The sequence below is a fragment of the Pecten maximus genome, unplaced genomic scaffold (genome assembly GCF_902652985.1).
Source record: "Pecten maximus unplaced genomic scaffold, xPecMax1.1, whole genome shotgun sequence".
In the NCBI taxonomy this organism is placed as follows: Eukaryota; Metazoa; Mollusca; class Bivalvia; order Pectinida; family Pectinidae; genus Pecten; species Pecten maximus.
In genome coordinates, this window is record NW_022982656.1 from 26,710 (window position 1) to 45,110 (window position 18,401).

Sequence of the window (18,401 nt, forward strand, 5' to 3'; positions counted from 1 at the left end):
TTCTCAGTGTATGACATAAACTAAAACACCGTAGTGATAGTGGTTCTCAGTGCATGACATAAACTAAAATATTGGTATGATAGTAGTTCTTAGTGCATGGCATAAACTAAAACACCGTAGTGATAGTGGTTTTCAGTGCATGGCATAAACTAAAACACTTGTATGATGTGGTTCTCAGTGCATGGCATCAACTAAAATATTGGTATAATTGTGGTTCTCAATAGGCCCTACACGACATAAACTAAAACACCGTAGTGATAGTGGTTTTCAGTGCATGACATAAACTAAAACACTTGTATGGTAGTGGTTCTTAGTGCATGGCATAAACTGAACACTGGTATGATAGTGGTTCTCAATAGCCCCTACACGACATAAACTAAAACACTGGTATGATAGTGGTTCTCAATGCATGACATAAACTAAACTCTTATCAGGATGTACTTGAATGAATACAGTCAATGATTCACTTTCATTTCCTGCTCTCTCGAAATGGTAATAAACAAATTGTAAATTGGAGATATTTAATGTATCTTTAATAGAACAGAATTCGGGCCATCTTTACTATCATCAGCCAGATCAGAAAAATCGCCATCGGTGTCAGCGCCACCTTCTCCCGTCGATGTTGTTTTACCAGAAGTAACCACTTCTAGTTTACCTCTACATAGCTTATCCACTAGCATTGTACATATAGTACTGGCCATGGCATTACTAGTTGATCGCAATCTGTCCCTGAAAAACGTATATGTATATATCAGGCTCTCGACATGAATATACATATCTTATAGAGCAAAACACTAAATTTCACATTGACCCTTGCCGATTTAATATCACAAAAGTAACATATTTTTTTTTCAGTTCTGCGCACATTTACTGTAACGTATATATTGTACAAAGATAATTGTGTATATCGTATATCAAATACTTTCCGTATCCAAATGTATATATGCATGATGTTGAATTTTCCTATTGTTATTTTTATGCTTGTTCATAGTTACGCTTTGAAATCTCAAAAAAACTTTGTATTGGTTGACAAAGTAGCGCCAACTATGAATAATTCGTCAACGAGACGAAGTTTGATGCAGTAAACGTTCAGGAATTCGACTAAAATAGTATTTTAGAGACAGAGAGAGAGAGAGATAAATTAAACTCTAACTTAAAAGTGACATTGACTTCTTTTACATACATTCGATATAATAATCTATCAATAAATCATAAACTTGAAACTGTAAATATTTATAGAAGAAGAGAGGTTCCTAATTCCATTCAAAAGATAATTCCGCCTGTATAACGATACCTCGTATTTTGTAGTATTGGAATATCTAACTCAGTGACGCCCACAATTACTTCAACTACACTGTACAAATCGTTTCTGTAATTCGACTCATGATCTGGACTTGTATTTATTATCATTACATTACGATCATTGCGTTCATATACTCCAGACGATTGGTCGCTATCATCATGCCAATGTATCATGGTCTTTATCACTGACACAGAAACGTTCCTTTTTAGGGATTTAGTCACGACGAAATATCATTTTTTAGATACTTTAGAAAAGTTGATTTGGTACCGTACATCTGTACGAGTCCAAATTGTCTTCCTTCGCCAAGTGTATATAAAGTTGGTTCGAGGATTGCATACAGCCCAAAGACAAGATTATTTCCTCGTAATATTTTCATTATTTAACATATACTTGTTTTAAATTGTAATTAATCATATAGAGTAAAGTCACTGTTTGTCCATTAACACACAGACCTTGTTAAACTCTGCAGTGAAGGTGTCATTGCACGTCAACACTTACGTGAACCACTCTAATGTAAAGAGGATACCCATCGCTTCCCCGTCCACATCAACTGACGTCAACAGGATGAGGACTACGACAAGGGAGGAGCTTGGAACAGCAGGAACAGCCAGTGAAGACAAGGAACACAATATCCTTCACCATAGAAATGTCCAAAGTCATGCAAAAAGAGGGCACAAAATATATATTACAGTACAGCGATACAGTATACAAGAAGCATACCATCAACTTGACTGCATCAGCAAACAAGATCATTGTCAAAGCAACAGGACAAGAGTTCAGCAGTTTAAGTCATTTAAGGCCAAATCAATGACAGGTGAATCATAACCCGCCTTATAACCCGTCAGGGTTTCAAGAATAATGGCGGCTAGCGTTGGTTAAAACAAACATTTATTTTTCAGTATTCAACCATACTGCACATACATAAAGCTTATACCAATTCCTTACATTCTAAAAAAAATCTCACATGTATGTCCGATAAATTTGATATGCATCTGCATCTTTTTTATTACCAAACCCAAGAACGCGATACTAACCAAACAATAGCCACTTGTAGAGGACTGAGACTGACACCCTGTACTGCGGCGATGAAGAGGGCAGACAGAGCAATGAAGTGCATGCTGCCGATTCTACACTCCGCGGCTCCAAACGGCACTGTAAACCGTGATACTCTCTTATCAACGTGGAAATCTTCTTCGCAAAGTCGTAAAATCTCTGGAATTCCCATAGCTCTGGAATTACATTTATTAAAAGAAGTTATATTATTCGTTATATCTTAAGAATAATTTCTAATACATTTAATATATAATGAAACTGTGTTTTTCTTACTAAATTTTGATGCATTATGTTATTTTATATATGTCTTTTAAACTATTTAATGTATTATGTACTTAAATGCATTTTTATTGTATGATATATAATGTACTGGTATTATATAGTAGGTGTTTTTTCTCCAGCTTCTACCCCGGCTGTTCATATGTTTGTTGAATCTTTTGTATATTGACTGCATTGGTATATCATTTGTATTTTGTATGAACCATGTGATATAGCTTGTGTTCCGTATTTACTACCTTGGTATATCATTTGTATTTTGTATGAACCATGTGATATAGCTTGTGTTCCGTATTGACCACCTTGGTATATCATTTGTATTTTGTATGAACCATGTGATATAGCTTGTGTTCCGTATCGACCACTTTGGTATATCATTTGTATTTTGTATGAACCATGTGATATAGCTTGTGTTCCGTATTGACCACCTTGGTATATCATTTGTATTTTGTATGACCATGTGATATAGCTTGTGTTCCGTATTGACCACCTTGGTATATCATTTGTATTTTGTATGACCATGTGATATAGCTTGTGTTCCGTATTGACCACCTTGGTATATCATTTGTATTTTGTATGAACCATGTGATATAGCTTGTATTCCGTATCGAACACCTTGGTATATCATTTGTATTTTGTATGAACCATGTGATATAGCTTGTGTTCCGTATCGACTACTTTGGTATATCATTTGTATTTTGTATGAACCATGTGATATAGCTTGTGTCCGTATTGACTACCTTGGTATATCATTTGTTTTCGGTATGGACGATGAAGTGTTTTTTCTTTTGTGTATTGATAACCGTGGTCTATAATTTGTTTCTCGTTTGGATGTTGTAGCATATTTTCTTTTGCTTTTGACTAATTAGGTACATCATTTGTTTTCCGTATGGACGATGTTGTATATTATCTTTTGTGTATTGGCTGTCTTAGTGTAGCATTTGGTTTCCGTATGGACGATGTTGTATTTTTTCTTTGTGTTTTGGCTGTCTTAGTGTAGCATTTGGTTTCCGTATGGACGATGTAGTATATTTTCTTTTGTGTATTGGCTGTCTTGGTGTATCATTTCGTTTCCGTATGGACGATGTTGTATTTTTTCTTTGTGTTTTGGCTGTCTTAGTGTAGCATTTGGTTTCCGTATGGACGATGTAGTATATTTTCTTTTGTGTATTGGCTGTCTTAGTGTAGCATTTGGTTTCCGTATGGACGATGTTGTATATTTTGTCTTTAACAAAGAATCTTCGTTTTTTTTTTTACTGATTTCGTTTGATAGCACTGTTGAATATCGTTTATATATTTAAATATATTGTACAAAAGACACGGGCAAAATGAAGAATTAACAGATTAAGATGGCCAATGCGCTATAAAACATATCGGTAAACAAGTACAATGTTGACAAATGTATCTGTGCAGTGCAAACATATATTTACGAGCTGGGAGGACCAAACACCGCCATCCAAGCCTTGGCTGCTTTGAAATAAAAATACAGAGGGTTCATTCTGAAGATTATAAACAGTGCGGACGGATACAGGACAAGTTGTTGGAGAAGAATTCCTATTAAGAAGGCGACCACCAGGAGACCTAGGCTGTTGAAGGTGTCCTCAATGTCATTGACCTGCGCCACTGATACGGCTATCAGACTAGCCACGCCTACTGGTGTCGACCTGTTTGAATGTAAATACCATGTATGTAGTTGTAATACTACATGTGCCATTTAATGCATTACTCTTTTTCTTACATAATATAACAAGTCACGTGATAAGCTTATCATAACCTATCATTGCCATCAAATTTAAAGTAATTAATTATGAGTACTTTAAATTTGAATTTGATGTTATACAGTGTATATGGTGTTATTTACATTTGTTAACATTACACCCACATCTGTAATGTTATTCACATTTTGCTAACCTCCCACTCACATATATAATGGTATTTATATTTTCTTAAACTTGCACTTACATCTATTATGATATTTACATTTTGTTAACCTCACACCCACACCTATTATGATATTTACATTTTGTTAACCTCACACCCACATCTATTATGATATTTACATTGTTAACCTCACACCCACATCTATTATGATATTTACATTTTGTTAACCTCATACCCACATCTATTATGATATTTACATTTGTTAACCTCACACCCACATCTATTATGATATTTACATTTGTTAACATTACACCCACATCTATTATGCTATTTACATTTGTTAACCTCATACCCACATCTATTATGATATTTACATTTTGTTAACCTCATACCCACATCTATTATGCTATTTACATTTTGTTATCTGTAAAATTATATCTATAATGGTATTAACATTTACTTACATCTTTTATCATATGACATTTACATTTGGTAAATATTACATTTTCAACTAAAAATAAGAGGTCAGATAAGAAAATGTTAAACTGTTGAAATAATATCACGCCTTTGATACAAGTATTAGTGCCAGAATGGATAAGGATATCATGATCAGAATATTATGTACTTACCACATAAACCAAGTGAGAATTTTAATAAATATCAATGAGAAAGCTTCGAACAGGTCTACAACGATCTTTCCTTTCTCGCCCATCTTACTGGTGGCCATTCCAATAACAGTGGATAGAAAAAGAATACCTGAAACGACATAATTGTGTACAGAAAACGCATGCTAATCCACACGACATCATTGTAAACACGAAACGCATGCTAATCCACACGACATCACTGTGTACAGGAAACGCATGTTAATCCAAACATCATTGTATACACGAAACGCATGCTAATCCACACGACATCATTGTATACGTGAAACGCATGAAAATCCACACGACATCATTGTATACATGAAACGCATGCTAATCCACACGACATCATTGTATACGTGAAACGCATGAAAATCCACACGACATCATTGTATACATGAAACGCATGCTAATCCACACGACATCATTGTATACGTGAAACGCATGAAAATCCACACGGCATCATTGTATACATGAAACGCATGCTAATCCACACGACATCATTGTATACATGAAACGCATGCTAATCCACACGACATCATTGTATACGACATCATTGTATACGACATCATTGTATACGTGAACCGCATGCTAATCCAAACATCATTGTGTACTCGAAACACATGCTAATCCAAACATCATTGTATACACGAAACGCATGCTTATCCACACGACATCATTGTATACGTGAACCGCATGCTAATCCAAACATCATTGTGTACTCGAAACACATGCTAATCCAAACATCATTGTATACACGAAACGCATGCTAATCCACACATCTTTGTATACATGAAACACATGCTAATCCACACGACGTCATTGTATACATGAAACGCATGCTAATCCACACGAAATCATTGTATACATGAAACGCATGCTAATCCACACGACATCATTGTATACGTGAAACGCATGCTAATCCAAACATCATTGTATACACGAAACGCATGCTAATCCACACGACATCATTGTATACATGAAACGCATGCTAATCCACACGACATCATTGTATACGTGAAACGCATGCTAATCCAAACATCATTGTATACACGAAACGCATGCTAATCCACACGACATCATTGTATACACAAAACGCATGCTAATCCACACGACATCATTGTATACGTGAAACGCATGAAAATCCACACGACATCACTGTATACGTGAAACGCATGAAAATCCACACGACATCATTGTATACACGAAACGCATGCTAATCCAAACATCATTGTATACATGAAACGCATGCTAATCCACGCGACATTATTGTGTACATGAAACGCATGCTAATCCACACGAAATCATTGTATACATGAAACGCATGCTAATCCACACGACATCATTGTATACGTGAAACGCATGCTAATCCAAACATCATTGTATACACGAAACGCATGCTAATCCACACGACATCATTGTATACGTGAAACGCATGCTAATCCAAACATCATTGTATACACGAAACACATGATAATCCACACGACATCATTGTATACACAAAACGCATGCTAATCCACACGACATCATTGTATACACGAAACGCATGCTTATCCACACGACATCATTGTATACGTGAACCGCATGCTAATCCAAACATCATTGTGTACTCGAAACACATGCTAATCCAAACATCATTGTATACACGAAACGCATGCTAATCCACACATCTTTGTATACATGAAACACATGCTAATCCACACGACGTCATTGTATACATGAAACGCATGCTAATCCACACGAAATCATTGTATACATGAAACGCATGCTAATCCACACGACATCATTGTATACGTGAAACGCATGCTAATCCAAACATCATTGTATACACGAAACGCATGCTAATCCACACGACATCATTGTATACATGAAACGCATGCTAATCCACACGACATCATTGTATACGTGAAACGCATGCTAATCCAAACATCATTGTATACACGAAACGCATGCTAATCCACACGACATCATTGTATACACAAAACGCATGCTAATCCACACATCATTGTATACGTGAAACGCATGCTAATCCACACGAAATCATTGTATACATGAAACGCATGCTAATCCACACGACATCATTGTATACGTGAAACGCATGCTAATCCAAACATCATTGTATACACGAAACGCATGCTAATCCACACGACATCATTGTATACATGAAACGCATGCTAATCCACACGACATCATTGTATACGTGAAACGCATGCTAATCCAAACATCATTGTATACACGAAACGCATGCTAATCCACACGACATCATTGTATACACAAAACGCATGCTAATCCACACGACATCATTGTATACGTGAAACGCATGAAAATCCACACGACATCACTGTATACGTGAAACGCATGAAAATCCACACGACATCATTGTATACACGAAACGCATGCTAATCCAAACATCATTGTATACATGAAACGCATGCTAATCCACGCGACATTATTGTGTACATGAAACGCATGCTAATCCACACGAAATCATTGTATACATGAAACGCATGCTAATCCACACGACATCATTGTATACGTGAAACGCATGCTAATCCAAACATCATTGTATACACGAAACGCATGCTAATCCACACGACATCATTGTATACGTGAAACGCATGCTAATCCAAACATCATTGTATACACGAAACACATGATAATCCACACGACATCATTGTATACACAAAAAGCATGCTAATCCACACGACATCATTGTATACACGAAACGCATGCTTATCCACACGACATCATTGTATACGTGAACCGCATGCTAATCCAAACATCATTGTGTACTCGAAACACATGCTAATCCAAACATCATTGTATACACGAAACGCATGCTAATCCACACATCTTTGTATACATGAAACACATGCTAATCCACACGACGTCATTGTATACATGAAACGCATGCTAATCCACACGAAATCATTGTATACATGAAACGCATGCTAATCCACACGACATCATTGTATACGTGAAACGCATGCTAATCCAAACATCATTGTATACACGAAACGCATGCTAATCCACACGACATCATTGTATACATGAAACGCATGCTAATCCACACGACATCATTGTATACGTGAAACGCATGCTAATCCAAACATCATTGTATACACGAAACGCATGCTAATCCACACGACATCATTGTATACACAAAACGCATGCTAATCCACACGACATCATTGTATACGTGAAACGCATGAAAATCCACACGACATCACTGTATACGTGAAACGCATGAAAATCCACACGACATCATTGTATACACGAAACGCATGCTAATCCAAACATCATTGTATACATGAAACGCATGCTAATCCACGCGACATTATTGTGTACATGAAACGCATGCTAATCCACACGAAATCATTGTATACACGAAACGCATGAAAATCTACACGACATCACTGTATGCGTGAAACGCATGCTAATCCACACAACATCATTGTATACTGGAAACGCATGCTAATCCACACGACATCACTGTATACATGAAACGCATGCTAATCCACACGACATCACTGTATACGTGAAACGCATGCTAATCCACACGGCATCATTGTATACTGGAAACGCATGCTAATCCACACGACATCACTGTATACATGAAACGCATGCTAATCCACACGACATCATTGTATACATGAAACGCATGCTAATCCAAACATCATTGTATACACGAAACGCATGCTAATCCACACGACATCATTGTATACGTGAAACGCATGAAAATCCACACGACATCATTGTATACATGAAACGCATGCTAATCCACACGACATCATTGTATACGTGAAACGCATGAAAATCCACACGACATCATTGTATACATGAAACGCATGCTAATCCACCCACACATCATTGTATACATGAAACTCATGATAATCCACACGACATCATTGTATACATGAAAGGCTTGGTAATCCACACGACATTGTATATGTGAAACGCATTCTAATCCACAAGACATCACTGTATACGTGAAACGCATTCTAATCCACAAGACATCACTGTATACATGAAATGCATGGCTTACACCTTTGCCAAGCAACATACATTATGATTTTGATGAGCATATGAGATAAGCTTTAAATCAATTATGTACACTGCTATTGCTTTGGTAGATTTTTTTTTATGAATTAGCTAAAGTTTAACGTGATCAATGTTCAGCAGCATATCATCCGCAAACTAGAAATATCAAAGACCAAAAGGAGAAAATAATCCATCAATAAAAGTATTTTTTACAGGGAATATGCACTGACGATTAATTTTTTAGGATTAACTTTAATATACAGGAGTGATAAAAGAAAAAAATGGAGTGTACTCTTATAAAAACCGGAGTGTGCTCTCATCACAAAGCGCTTTGTAGTTTATTTAGAGTACAACCCATTTTTATCGGTTATAGCGAGACATGAATATTAAAAATGTATATCAGTACTTTCTCTGGACTTCATTATAAAAAGGGAACTAGATAAGTGATTTATCTGGACTTCACATAAAAAGTGAACGTAAATATGTCATTTCTCTAAACTTCATCATAAAAAGGGAATGTAAATAAGTGATTTCTCACAAATTATCATTAAGTACACTTCTCTTTTGTATTTACATTGTAAGCATCCATTGATATGAGATTTAAAAAAAAAATGATATCAGTTAAATATCATATTTGATATGTTTACGTACCCACTTTAATAACACAAGTTTATTTTAGGTATCATGTTTTTTACCATTGTGGTGATATTTTTGCATAAGCCTTATCTAAGTACTCAAACTTTTTTTTTGAAATTAATAAGAATTAAATTAGTACTATGATTTTTGTGTAATTTTGAAATCTATTCACTACCCATGCAAACATATCTTTATGCGAAACTAAATGTCTCTTCCCGTGTCCCAGGCTGATACTAAACCAGATCGGTCCACTTACCTAAAACATTTGTGCCAGCCGCTGTACCAATAGACCGGGAGAGCGTTGTATTGGTCGAGTTAAATTCTGTTTTAACATCGTATCTTGTCTGAGTCTGTTAAAAATCACACATACTTTAAAACATAGTACAATGTATATGTGTGTGTTTGTTATTGTGCTACGCATGGATATATATTTCTTCCTTTTACATACAAATCGGATTGTGCAATTGTCGAAAACACCAATATCTATAAACATGTATATATATTGAGTTAAGGAGCCTTTCTCGTATTGCAGTGCTAACGAGAAGAACATTGTGAAAGATATTTTTTGTCTTGCAAAGCCTTTTTATATAACGGTCCTACGCGGTGTCTTTAAAGGATAAAATTATACGCAATGCTTCATGTAATTGTATACTTAGTACCTTTTGGAAACAGGCCGTCAGTATATTGTCTGGAATAATGTTTCTGTAAATATAATAATATAATAATATTATTTGTAATATAGTATATAATATTGAATTGAAAAAGACAAACAGATATCTGCAGATATCAATTTAGATATCGTAAATAACATATGCTGCCGAATTAAATAACGCTGAACCATAAACTGTTTCGTCCATGGAGGTCTTGTCACAAATGTTGTGCTTTAACCCTATGATTTGATATTTGCTTAAGACATTTTTGGTTATTTTGTAATTATTAAGCAGCATGGTTTACGTGTGTATATTCTGAACATATGCCACGATTGGTAAGAAATAAAGAGGGGCATGATAAATAACACAATAGAACCATATCTCGCACTTTAATCAAATATATACACATATCCCTGGTGCTCTTTGACTGATAGCTAATCATTGCTTACCCTTCTGAAATGACGTTAAAGGATTTAGGCATGTTTAATTAAATCAACGATATACTTGTTTAAAACTTTCAACTAGAACAATTAAGGGGTAAGGCATACAGTGACAGTTATACGTTAAGTTAACTATTTTGACAAATATCCACCACCTCCTGGTGCATTGGTATCGACAAAACACAAGTTATCACCAAATGTATACAAATATCCATGTCAAAGGATTTTGAAGATGACGGAACTATGCGTCATATGACGACGATTCACCGTCTCTGGAAAACTCAAACTACAAGTCTCAAAGAGTTCTATGATTGCAATCTGCTACCTTAGCTGTGGCAGTGAACCCTAATTGTGAAATCTTTCTCAAGATGAATACACCTATTCTTTCGATGTAGACATTAACATACAGCTTAGTGGTATGGATGGATGTAATAACGAATTTGATACCAATTAACTTAGGTGTGGCGGCTAATCTTAGTTGTGACAATATTTCTCAAGATTTTAATGAATACAGCCGAGTGGTATGGGTGAGTGTTATAACGAACATGATGGTACAAAGCTCGATTTTTTAATGTCCCTGCCGTTCCCTTCTCCTGGACGGAGGACTGTATAACTAGGCAAAGTTATCGTACCAGATATATTTCTTAACTGCTGGAAGTGATACAACTCACGAAACACAGTTAACACTGGAAGTCTGCTTTGATTCACCTCTAGTTATAGTAATCACTTAAAGGGAATGCTTTTTGTATTGAAGGGATATTTTTCCTTTCTGTTCTTCTTTTAATCCACCTAAAACATTTTCAGTCAGGAAGGTAAGCCAGAGCTAGGGTCCTAGCTGGGATCCCTCCATATTTACAATCGCCCAGTTACAGTAATCAAGTCATACTTCCATGATATAATAATACTATTCTTCACACTTTGATCATATAGATTGTTTCCTCTTCCACAAGAATTATGATATACAATATGTTAATTTACTTGCAATTTGATAACTTTAACTTTGCTCAATGTTTATATCAGACATGTTCCAACATCATTCTATATCAGACTTTAATTTCACAAGTTGTATACTTGTACAAACTTACAATGAATGATATTTCAAATATCCCACACTTTTCCATTGAAAAATACCATGTACAATGTATCACATATTCTGATACTGTAGTTCAGCATAAATATTATGCATACATAATTTTTTTGTTATATTATCTTATCTTCATAAAAACGTTTGCATCAAATAATTCCCCCATCATTTGATATTATGATATTGTTTACTGGTCAATACCTTTATTTTCAAATTTTACCTCAATTCTTTGACTTCTGAAGATACTTTTGGGTAGGAAGAATGATGGAACTGAAGTTTAAATAGTGGTAGCAGAGTATGCACCGGTTAAAAATAAATGAATGCGATGTTGTTGAGACATACCAAACATTTATTTAAGATGGTACCATACAAATGTTTTTGTAAAACCTGACCTGTAAATTAAGATAAACTGAGCAAGTTTTTATTGGTGTATGATTTGTGACGAGACCTACAAGGATGTTATGATATCATGTTATGATGACAGTAAGATATGTCACACAGGGCTCCAGAACAGCTGACCAGGATATATGTCCATACATATATGTCAGATTTGATTTGGTAGTTAAGAGTACAATATAACTGACTACAAGCATAACTTCATCATTCAAATTAAACTATGAACAATATAAGCGGCAGCTGTTAGGTCCTATATTGTTCAATCCTTTTATTCGACTTATTAACAACTGAGAAATCAAAAGGGTGTACAATTTCTGGAAAACAATTGAAACCGTGTACAAAGTCAATACAGACCAAATGACTGATCAGTGACTAGGCAAAATTAACAATTATATTATGTTGTAGATTTTATGATGAGCCAGATGTTCACACATAATCCCAAATAGGTAATTTGAGAAACAATCATTTGAAAAACGATACAAAATCACCTTAGCTATCCCTGACATATTATTTGTAATTCTACCACGTTTGCTATGCAACGCCAATTTTGATCGGCTTAAAATCGTGTATTATTTGCCAGTAATACACTCTCGTGTCAATAATACACGCTCGTGAGTCATGACTGTTACAATCTTTCCCCTCCAAAATCGTGCATTTGTAAACAAACACTGTGGCGCCAAAACGTTTGAACGTCGGGGACCGTGTATTTTACAACGGAGAAATTTGTTAATTTCTATTAACCCAGAGCAGACTTTCCTAAACAATATGTTGTAAGGTCAATTTCACAAGGCAATCTTTAGAAAGCATTTCTTCATGAATTGTTGGGAGACATCCATGAAAGTTCTCGTAACGTTGCCGTCAACTTGCTTGGGACTGACGTCAGTTTTTGAATATTCATTAGTACGCGCTAACGATATCTCTTTATGTGAGCAATTATGGGCAATTAGTGAATGAAGGTGGCGGAATGCACCAATTGTAACATTCATGAATGCATAATTTCATAGTAACCCCATGATGAACAAATCATATGCATGTGTGAATTTTAAGTGTACACGGAACGATTTGCTATATAAAGCTTACGTCATTTAGGATGAAACTGAAAATGCTGAAAGTGCAAAATGAAAAAGACTTTAGTTTTAGCGTTATTGCGATTTTTCTCGGAAACACACTCGAAGCCCCAAAACCGTTGACCACGTTTCGGTGACATCCCCCTCACGTACCTGCGATTAATGAACATTAGACAACAATCATGTAAGTGCTGAATAGATATTTCGAGTTACATTTTGTGAGTAATGTAATAACAAGTGTTACCAAAACGAATCCATCAGGAGTCTTAAAATGCTAATATATTTCTAACATTCGGTACATCATTCGTTAGAAATGGATTTGTTATATGAATACCATCAACTTAGTTTATGTTTGCGGCATTTTCTATAATAACAGGCCGTATATAACATTTAAAGAACATGTTATATTTTAATAATATACTATTCTAACTTATAACGACTTGCATCACCCTGTTTATAACCATGATCATGAGGTCATGGGCTGTTGCATACCCTTTTTGATTTCGATTATAATACTTCTAATAATAGAAGTTAAGAATTCATACAAGATGTGAAAAAGCAATTAATATGTTGCAAATCCACTTGGAGATACCGCTATCTTGGATTTTCCGATAGTTGTCCGAAATTGAAAACTTACCCATGAAAGGATAGTAAAACACAGAAAAAGATCCAAAGCGTGAACGTTCAGTATCGTGGGTGTTCAATTCGCAATTACCACATGACCATTTGACTATAGTGGTTTTCGTACCGTATTCCATGGTATATATGTGATGTTAAAGAGCCAACTTATGATAATTGTTTTAACTTCAAACTTTTGCGATACGAATTCTGATTGCTTGTAGGGAAAACGAAACTCGCTGAATCTAAATGTAAATATGTTTGATTTAAATAGAATATGAATTCCCTAAAGTATTAACGAAATTGTAAAAGAAGAAGAAAAAAAACAAAAACAAAAAACAAAAAAACAAAAACAACTCAAGCTTATTTATAAACAACTTGCAAAAGTATCAATTCGGAACAAGTTTGATGTGCAATGGATAATTGGTACGTGGCGATTAAAACGCCTAAAAGCACATACACCTGTGATGTTGTGACAGGTGTGACGAGCGTCTGGACCGTATTTTCACAGCTTGTAATTGATTAGCGGTATCCTAGCCCACTCGTAGTCGAGTACACGTAATTGTCAGAACATGGTTGTGTACATATTTTTATACAGGGCAACCAGCATGGCAAGCTTGGTAGATATTTTACTAAGTATAGTAATAATTATAACAAAGACACTCAATTTGAATCGAATATGTCCGTTTATTCTATTAAACGACAAATGCTTCAGAGAATACCTCTTTCGATAACAACATATCATCTCCAAAAAGTCTTAGATGGCGGTCGAAGCCCGCAATAATGATTTCTGTAAATGCTTACAGTACACATGTTGTGTGTTGTAGAAATCATCCCCCATCCGCAGCAATAGTGGTCAGCAATATCTTTTTAGAAAGGTGAATGACATGGAAAATGTAAGCGTTTATTCCAGAACCAAACAACAAAATAAACTACCATGTATCGAACACAGGATTAAAGAACTCTGTCATTCGTTACTGCACACAAATCTGTTCATGTATAAACGTACGTTCCCTACCCAATGCCCACAAGTAGTGGATATACAATTCTGGAAGCTGAACATATTAATTTCCATGATATACCACCTTTACTTCCCGACCATATGCCCGGAAGAAATGGATGCTAAGTTAACAAAACAGATAGGAAAATGCCGAGTGTATACTACATCATGACAACTCAAGGTGGGTACAAAGTAGCATACAAAAAGACCATATTGCCTCCTCGACCCTATGACGGTCGGTACACAGTAGCATACAAAAATACCATGTTGCCTCCTCGACCCTGTGACGGTGGGTACAAAGAAGCATACAAAAAGACCATGTTGCCTTCTTGACCCTGTGACGGTGGGTACACAGTAGCATACAAAAAGACCATATTGCCTCCTCGACCCTTTGACAGTGGGTACAAAGAAGCATACAAAAAGACCATATTGGCTCCTCGACCCTTTGACGGTGGGTACACCGTAGCAAACAAAAAGACCATATTGCCTCCTCGACCCTATGACGGTGGGTACAAAACAGCATACAAAAAGACCATATTGCCTCCTCGACCCTATGACGGTGGGTACAAAACAGCATACAAAAAGACCATATTGCCTCCTCGACCCTATGACGGTGGGTACACAGTAGCATACAAAAAGACCATGTTGCCTCCTCGACCCTATGACGGTGGGTACACAGTAGCATACAAAAAGACCATATTGCCTCCTCGACCCTATGACGGTGGGTACACAGTTGCATATAAAAAGACCATGTTGCCTCCTCGACCCTGTGACGGTGGGTACAAAGAAGCATACAAAAAGACCATATTGCCTCCTCGACCCTGTGTCAGTGGGTACAAAGAAGCATACAAAAAGACCATATTGGCTCCTCGACCCTGTGACGGTGGGTACAAAGAAGCATACAAAAAGACCATATTGCCTCCTCGACCCTGTGACGGTGGGTACAAAGAAGCATACAAAAAGACCATATTGCCTTCTTGACCCTGTGACGGTGGGTACAAAACAGCATACAAAAAGACCATATTGCCTCTCGACCCTGTGACGGTGGGTACAACGAAGCATACAAAAAGACCATGCTGCCTTCTTGACCCTGTGACGGTGGGTACAAAACAGCATTCAAAAAGATCATATTGCCTCCTCGACCCTGTGACGGTGGGTACAAAGAAGCATACAAAAAGACCATATTGTCTACTCGACCCTATGACGGTGGGTACAAAGAAGCATACAAAAAGACCATATTGCCTCCTCGACTCTGTGACGGTGGGTACAAAGAAGCATACAAAAAGACCATATTGCCTTCTTGACCCTGTGACGGTGGGTACAAAACAGCATACAAAAAGACCATATTGCCTCTCGACCCTGTGACGGTGGGTACAAAGAAGCATACAAAAAGACCATGTTGCCTTCTTGACCCTGTGACGGTGGGTACAAAACAGCATACAAAAAGATCATATTGCCTCCTCGACCCTGTGACGGTGGGTACAAAAAGCATACAAAAAGACCATATTGTCTACTCGACCCTATGACGGTGGGTACACAGTAGCATACAAAAAGACCATATTGCCCAAATCTAGCTTCCATCTTTACACTAACTCAATGCATAAAACGGTTAAGAAATTACAGGGGTTAACTGTTTTAATTTGTTTGATGGGAATGCTGGTCTGATGGCAAAAACTTTAAAAAAAAAAGTGAGATCCCCCATACATTTAGTACTATAAACTGGTGGACGGACAAACAAAACATTATCCAGAATATGAACCATACCGGCAACCAGATATTTGTTTTCCATTACCCAATGTATTGCTGAGCTTAAAACTTCCAAAAAGCGGCATGAAATGGAACATCCCAATGGTAAATGTATCAAAATAAAATTTGCCATCAATCTGGAACCCTAATAGTTCATAGCCTTGGGGATGAATCGGGATAAGCCGAAAAGTCGACTCAATATCAGATGTTGCCTGTAAAGATTCAGAACCGAAGCTTTTGGTGAGAGAGATAGCATCATCATTAGTTTGGTAAGATAGTGTCATCTGAGTCTATACCACCATTGATAGACGATCCATCAGGTTATCACAAATTGTTTATGACCAAGCATGACGGAATTCATTTGGTTCCTTTTTTGGAACCAAGACTAATGGAGAAACCTGAAAATTTGAAAATGGAGGTGAACCAAATGGGCTTTGAATGCGACCTTGCCGAATTTCTTTATCAAGCTCTTGTTTTAAAACTGTGATGTTATCAAGTGCAGATTTTAGATTTTTCGAAAACCTAAAAGAGCGTGGCCTTGATACTGCATGTAATACAATCACGTGTGAGGTTTAGATTGGTTGGTTGAAGGTTTTAATCTTTGTTCACTCAAGTCAAGTCCGGTCCCAATCAGCTACGTCACGCACCCCTGACCGCCGGTCAAGATCTGTGTGCCACGGTGTAGCTACTTAATAGGCCTAATTAATCCCTTATATAATATATTAGGCTATACATAGGACGAATTGAATTCATAAGGTCATTTATTAAGTTTCATTCTTTATTTTTATAACTACATGTTAGAACTTGTATAAATCGACAAGTTATTTTACATTCGTCCCATTTTCAAGGATTAATCAAAGTTCTTCAATAAGAATATAAACATCCTACCAACCTGTTTTCTAAATACCCATTACATTTTCCCCCATCACCAGCGTCCCCACTCGATCCTATTGTAAATTATTAATCCTGCATCAGATTCTTCCTTATAACGTTTAACGGACATCCTTTAACACCCTTATGTGTCAGTAAAATGTTTCGTCAAGTCTGGTGAATGTTTAACAGTTATCTTGTAAGTCCAGTTATAGGTATATTATAGTACATACAATCATTAACAACATGTTACATATTTGAATAAATTACTTTCTACACGTTGAATATTTAGTTAAATTCAAAATTATTGATAAATGAGTTACATTTCCATAAAAGGTTAAAACCATTATATTAGTTATCGATCAACAAGTACATGTCCCGTCTGACATTTACGAGTTCATGCTATAATGGCATTAACCCACACGACATCTTGAGATGAAATAAAACACCTTAAACACACCTGCTATATACAACCTAATTAAAATATCAAATATCGGTAACACGTGGTTAAATTATTAATCATTATAGATCTTATCTCTATACATAAAATATAATGCAGGTATTTATGTTATATGCTATATTTATGTTATATTTACAGATGACTTACACTTGTCATTATAAGTGATCGTCATCATGGAAGTGCACTTCCAGTATAATCGCTGGCTCCGCAGCAGCTATAACACAGTTCTTCAAGGC

General features: G+C 36.2%; 2 protein-coding genes across 2 annotated transcripts; one reads left to right on the forward strand and one right to left on the reverse strand.

The window, feature by feature from the left end:
• Positions 1–381: 381 nt before the first annotated feature.
• LOC117320708 (excitatory amino acid transporter 2-like) lies at positions 382–10,542 on the reverse strand. The gene is made up of 7 exons (XM_033875218.1): positions 10,494–10,542; positions 10,091–10,184; positions 5,143–5,269; positions 4,063–4,296; positions 2,338–2,532; positions 1,802–1,936; positions 382–729 (listed from the first exon to the last, which is right to left on the reverse strand). Exons 3-7 carry the CDS (start codon positions 5,238–5,240, stop codon positions 522–524), a joined length of 870 nt encoding a protein of 289 aa, XP_033731109.1. The 5' UTR covers positions 5,241–5,269; positions 10,091–10,184; positions 10,494–10,542; the 3' UTR covers positions 382–521.
• A 4,694-nt stretch (positions 10,543–15,236) lies between these two features.
• On the forward strand, positions 15,237–16,070 carry LOC117320710. Its single transcript, XM_033875223.1, has 2 exons — positions 15,237–15,328; positions 15,488–16,070. The coding sequence occupies exons 1-2, from the start codon at positions 15,237–15,239 to the stop codon at positions 16,068–16,070; spliced, it is 675 nt and encodes a 224-aa protein (XP_033731114.1).
• The last annotated feature ends 2,331 nt before the right edge of the window (positions 16,071–18,401 follow it).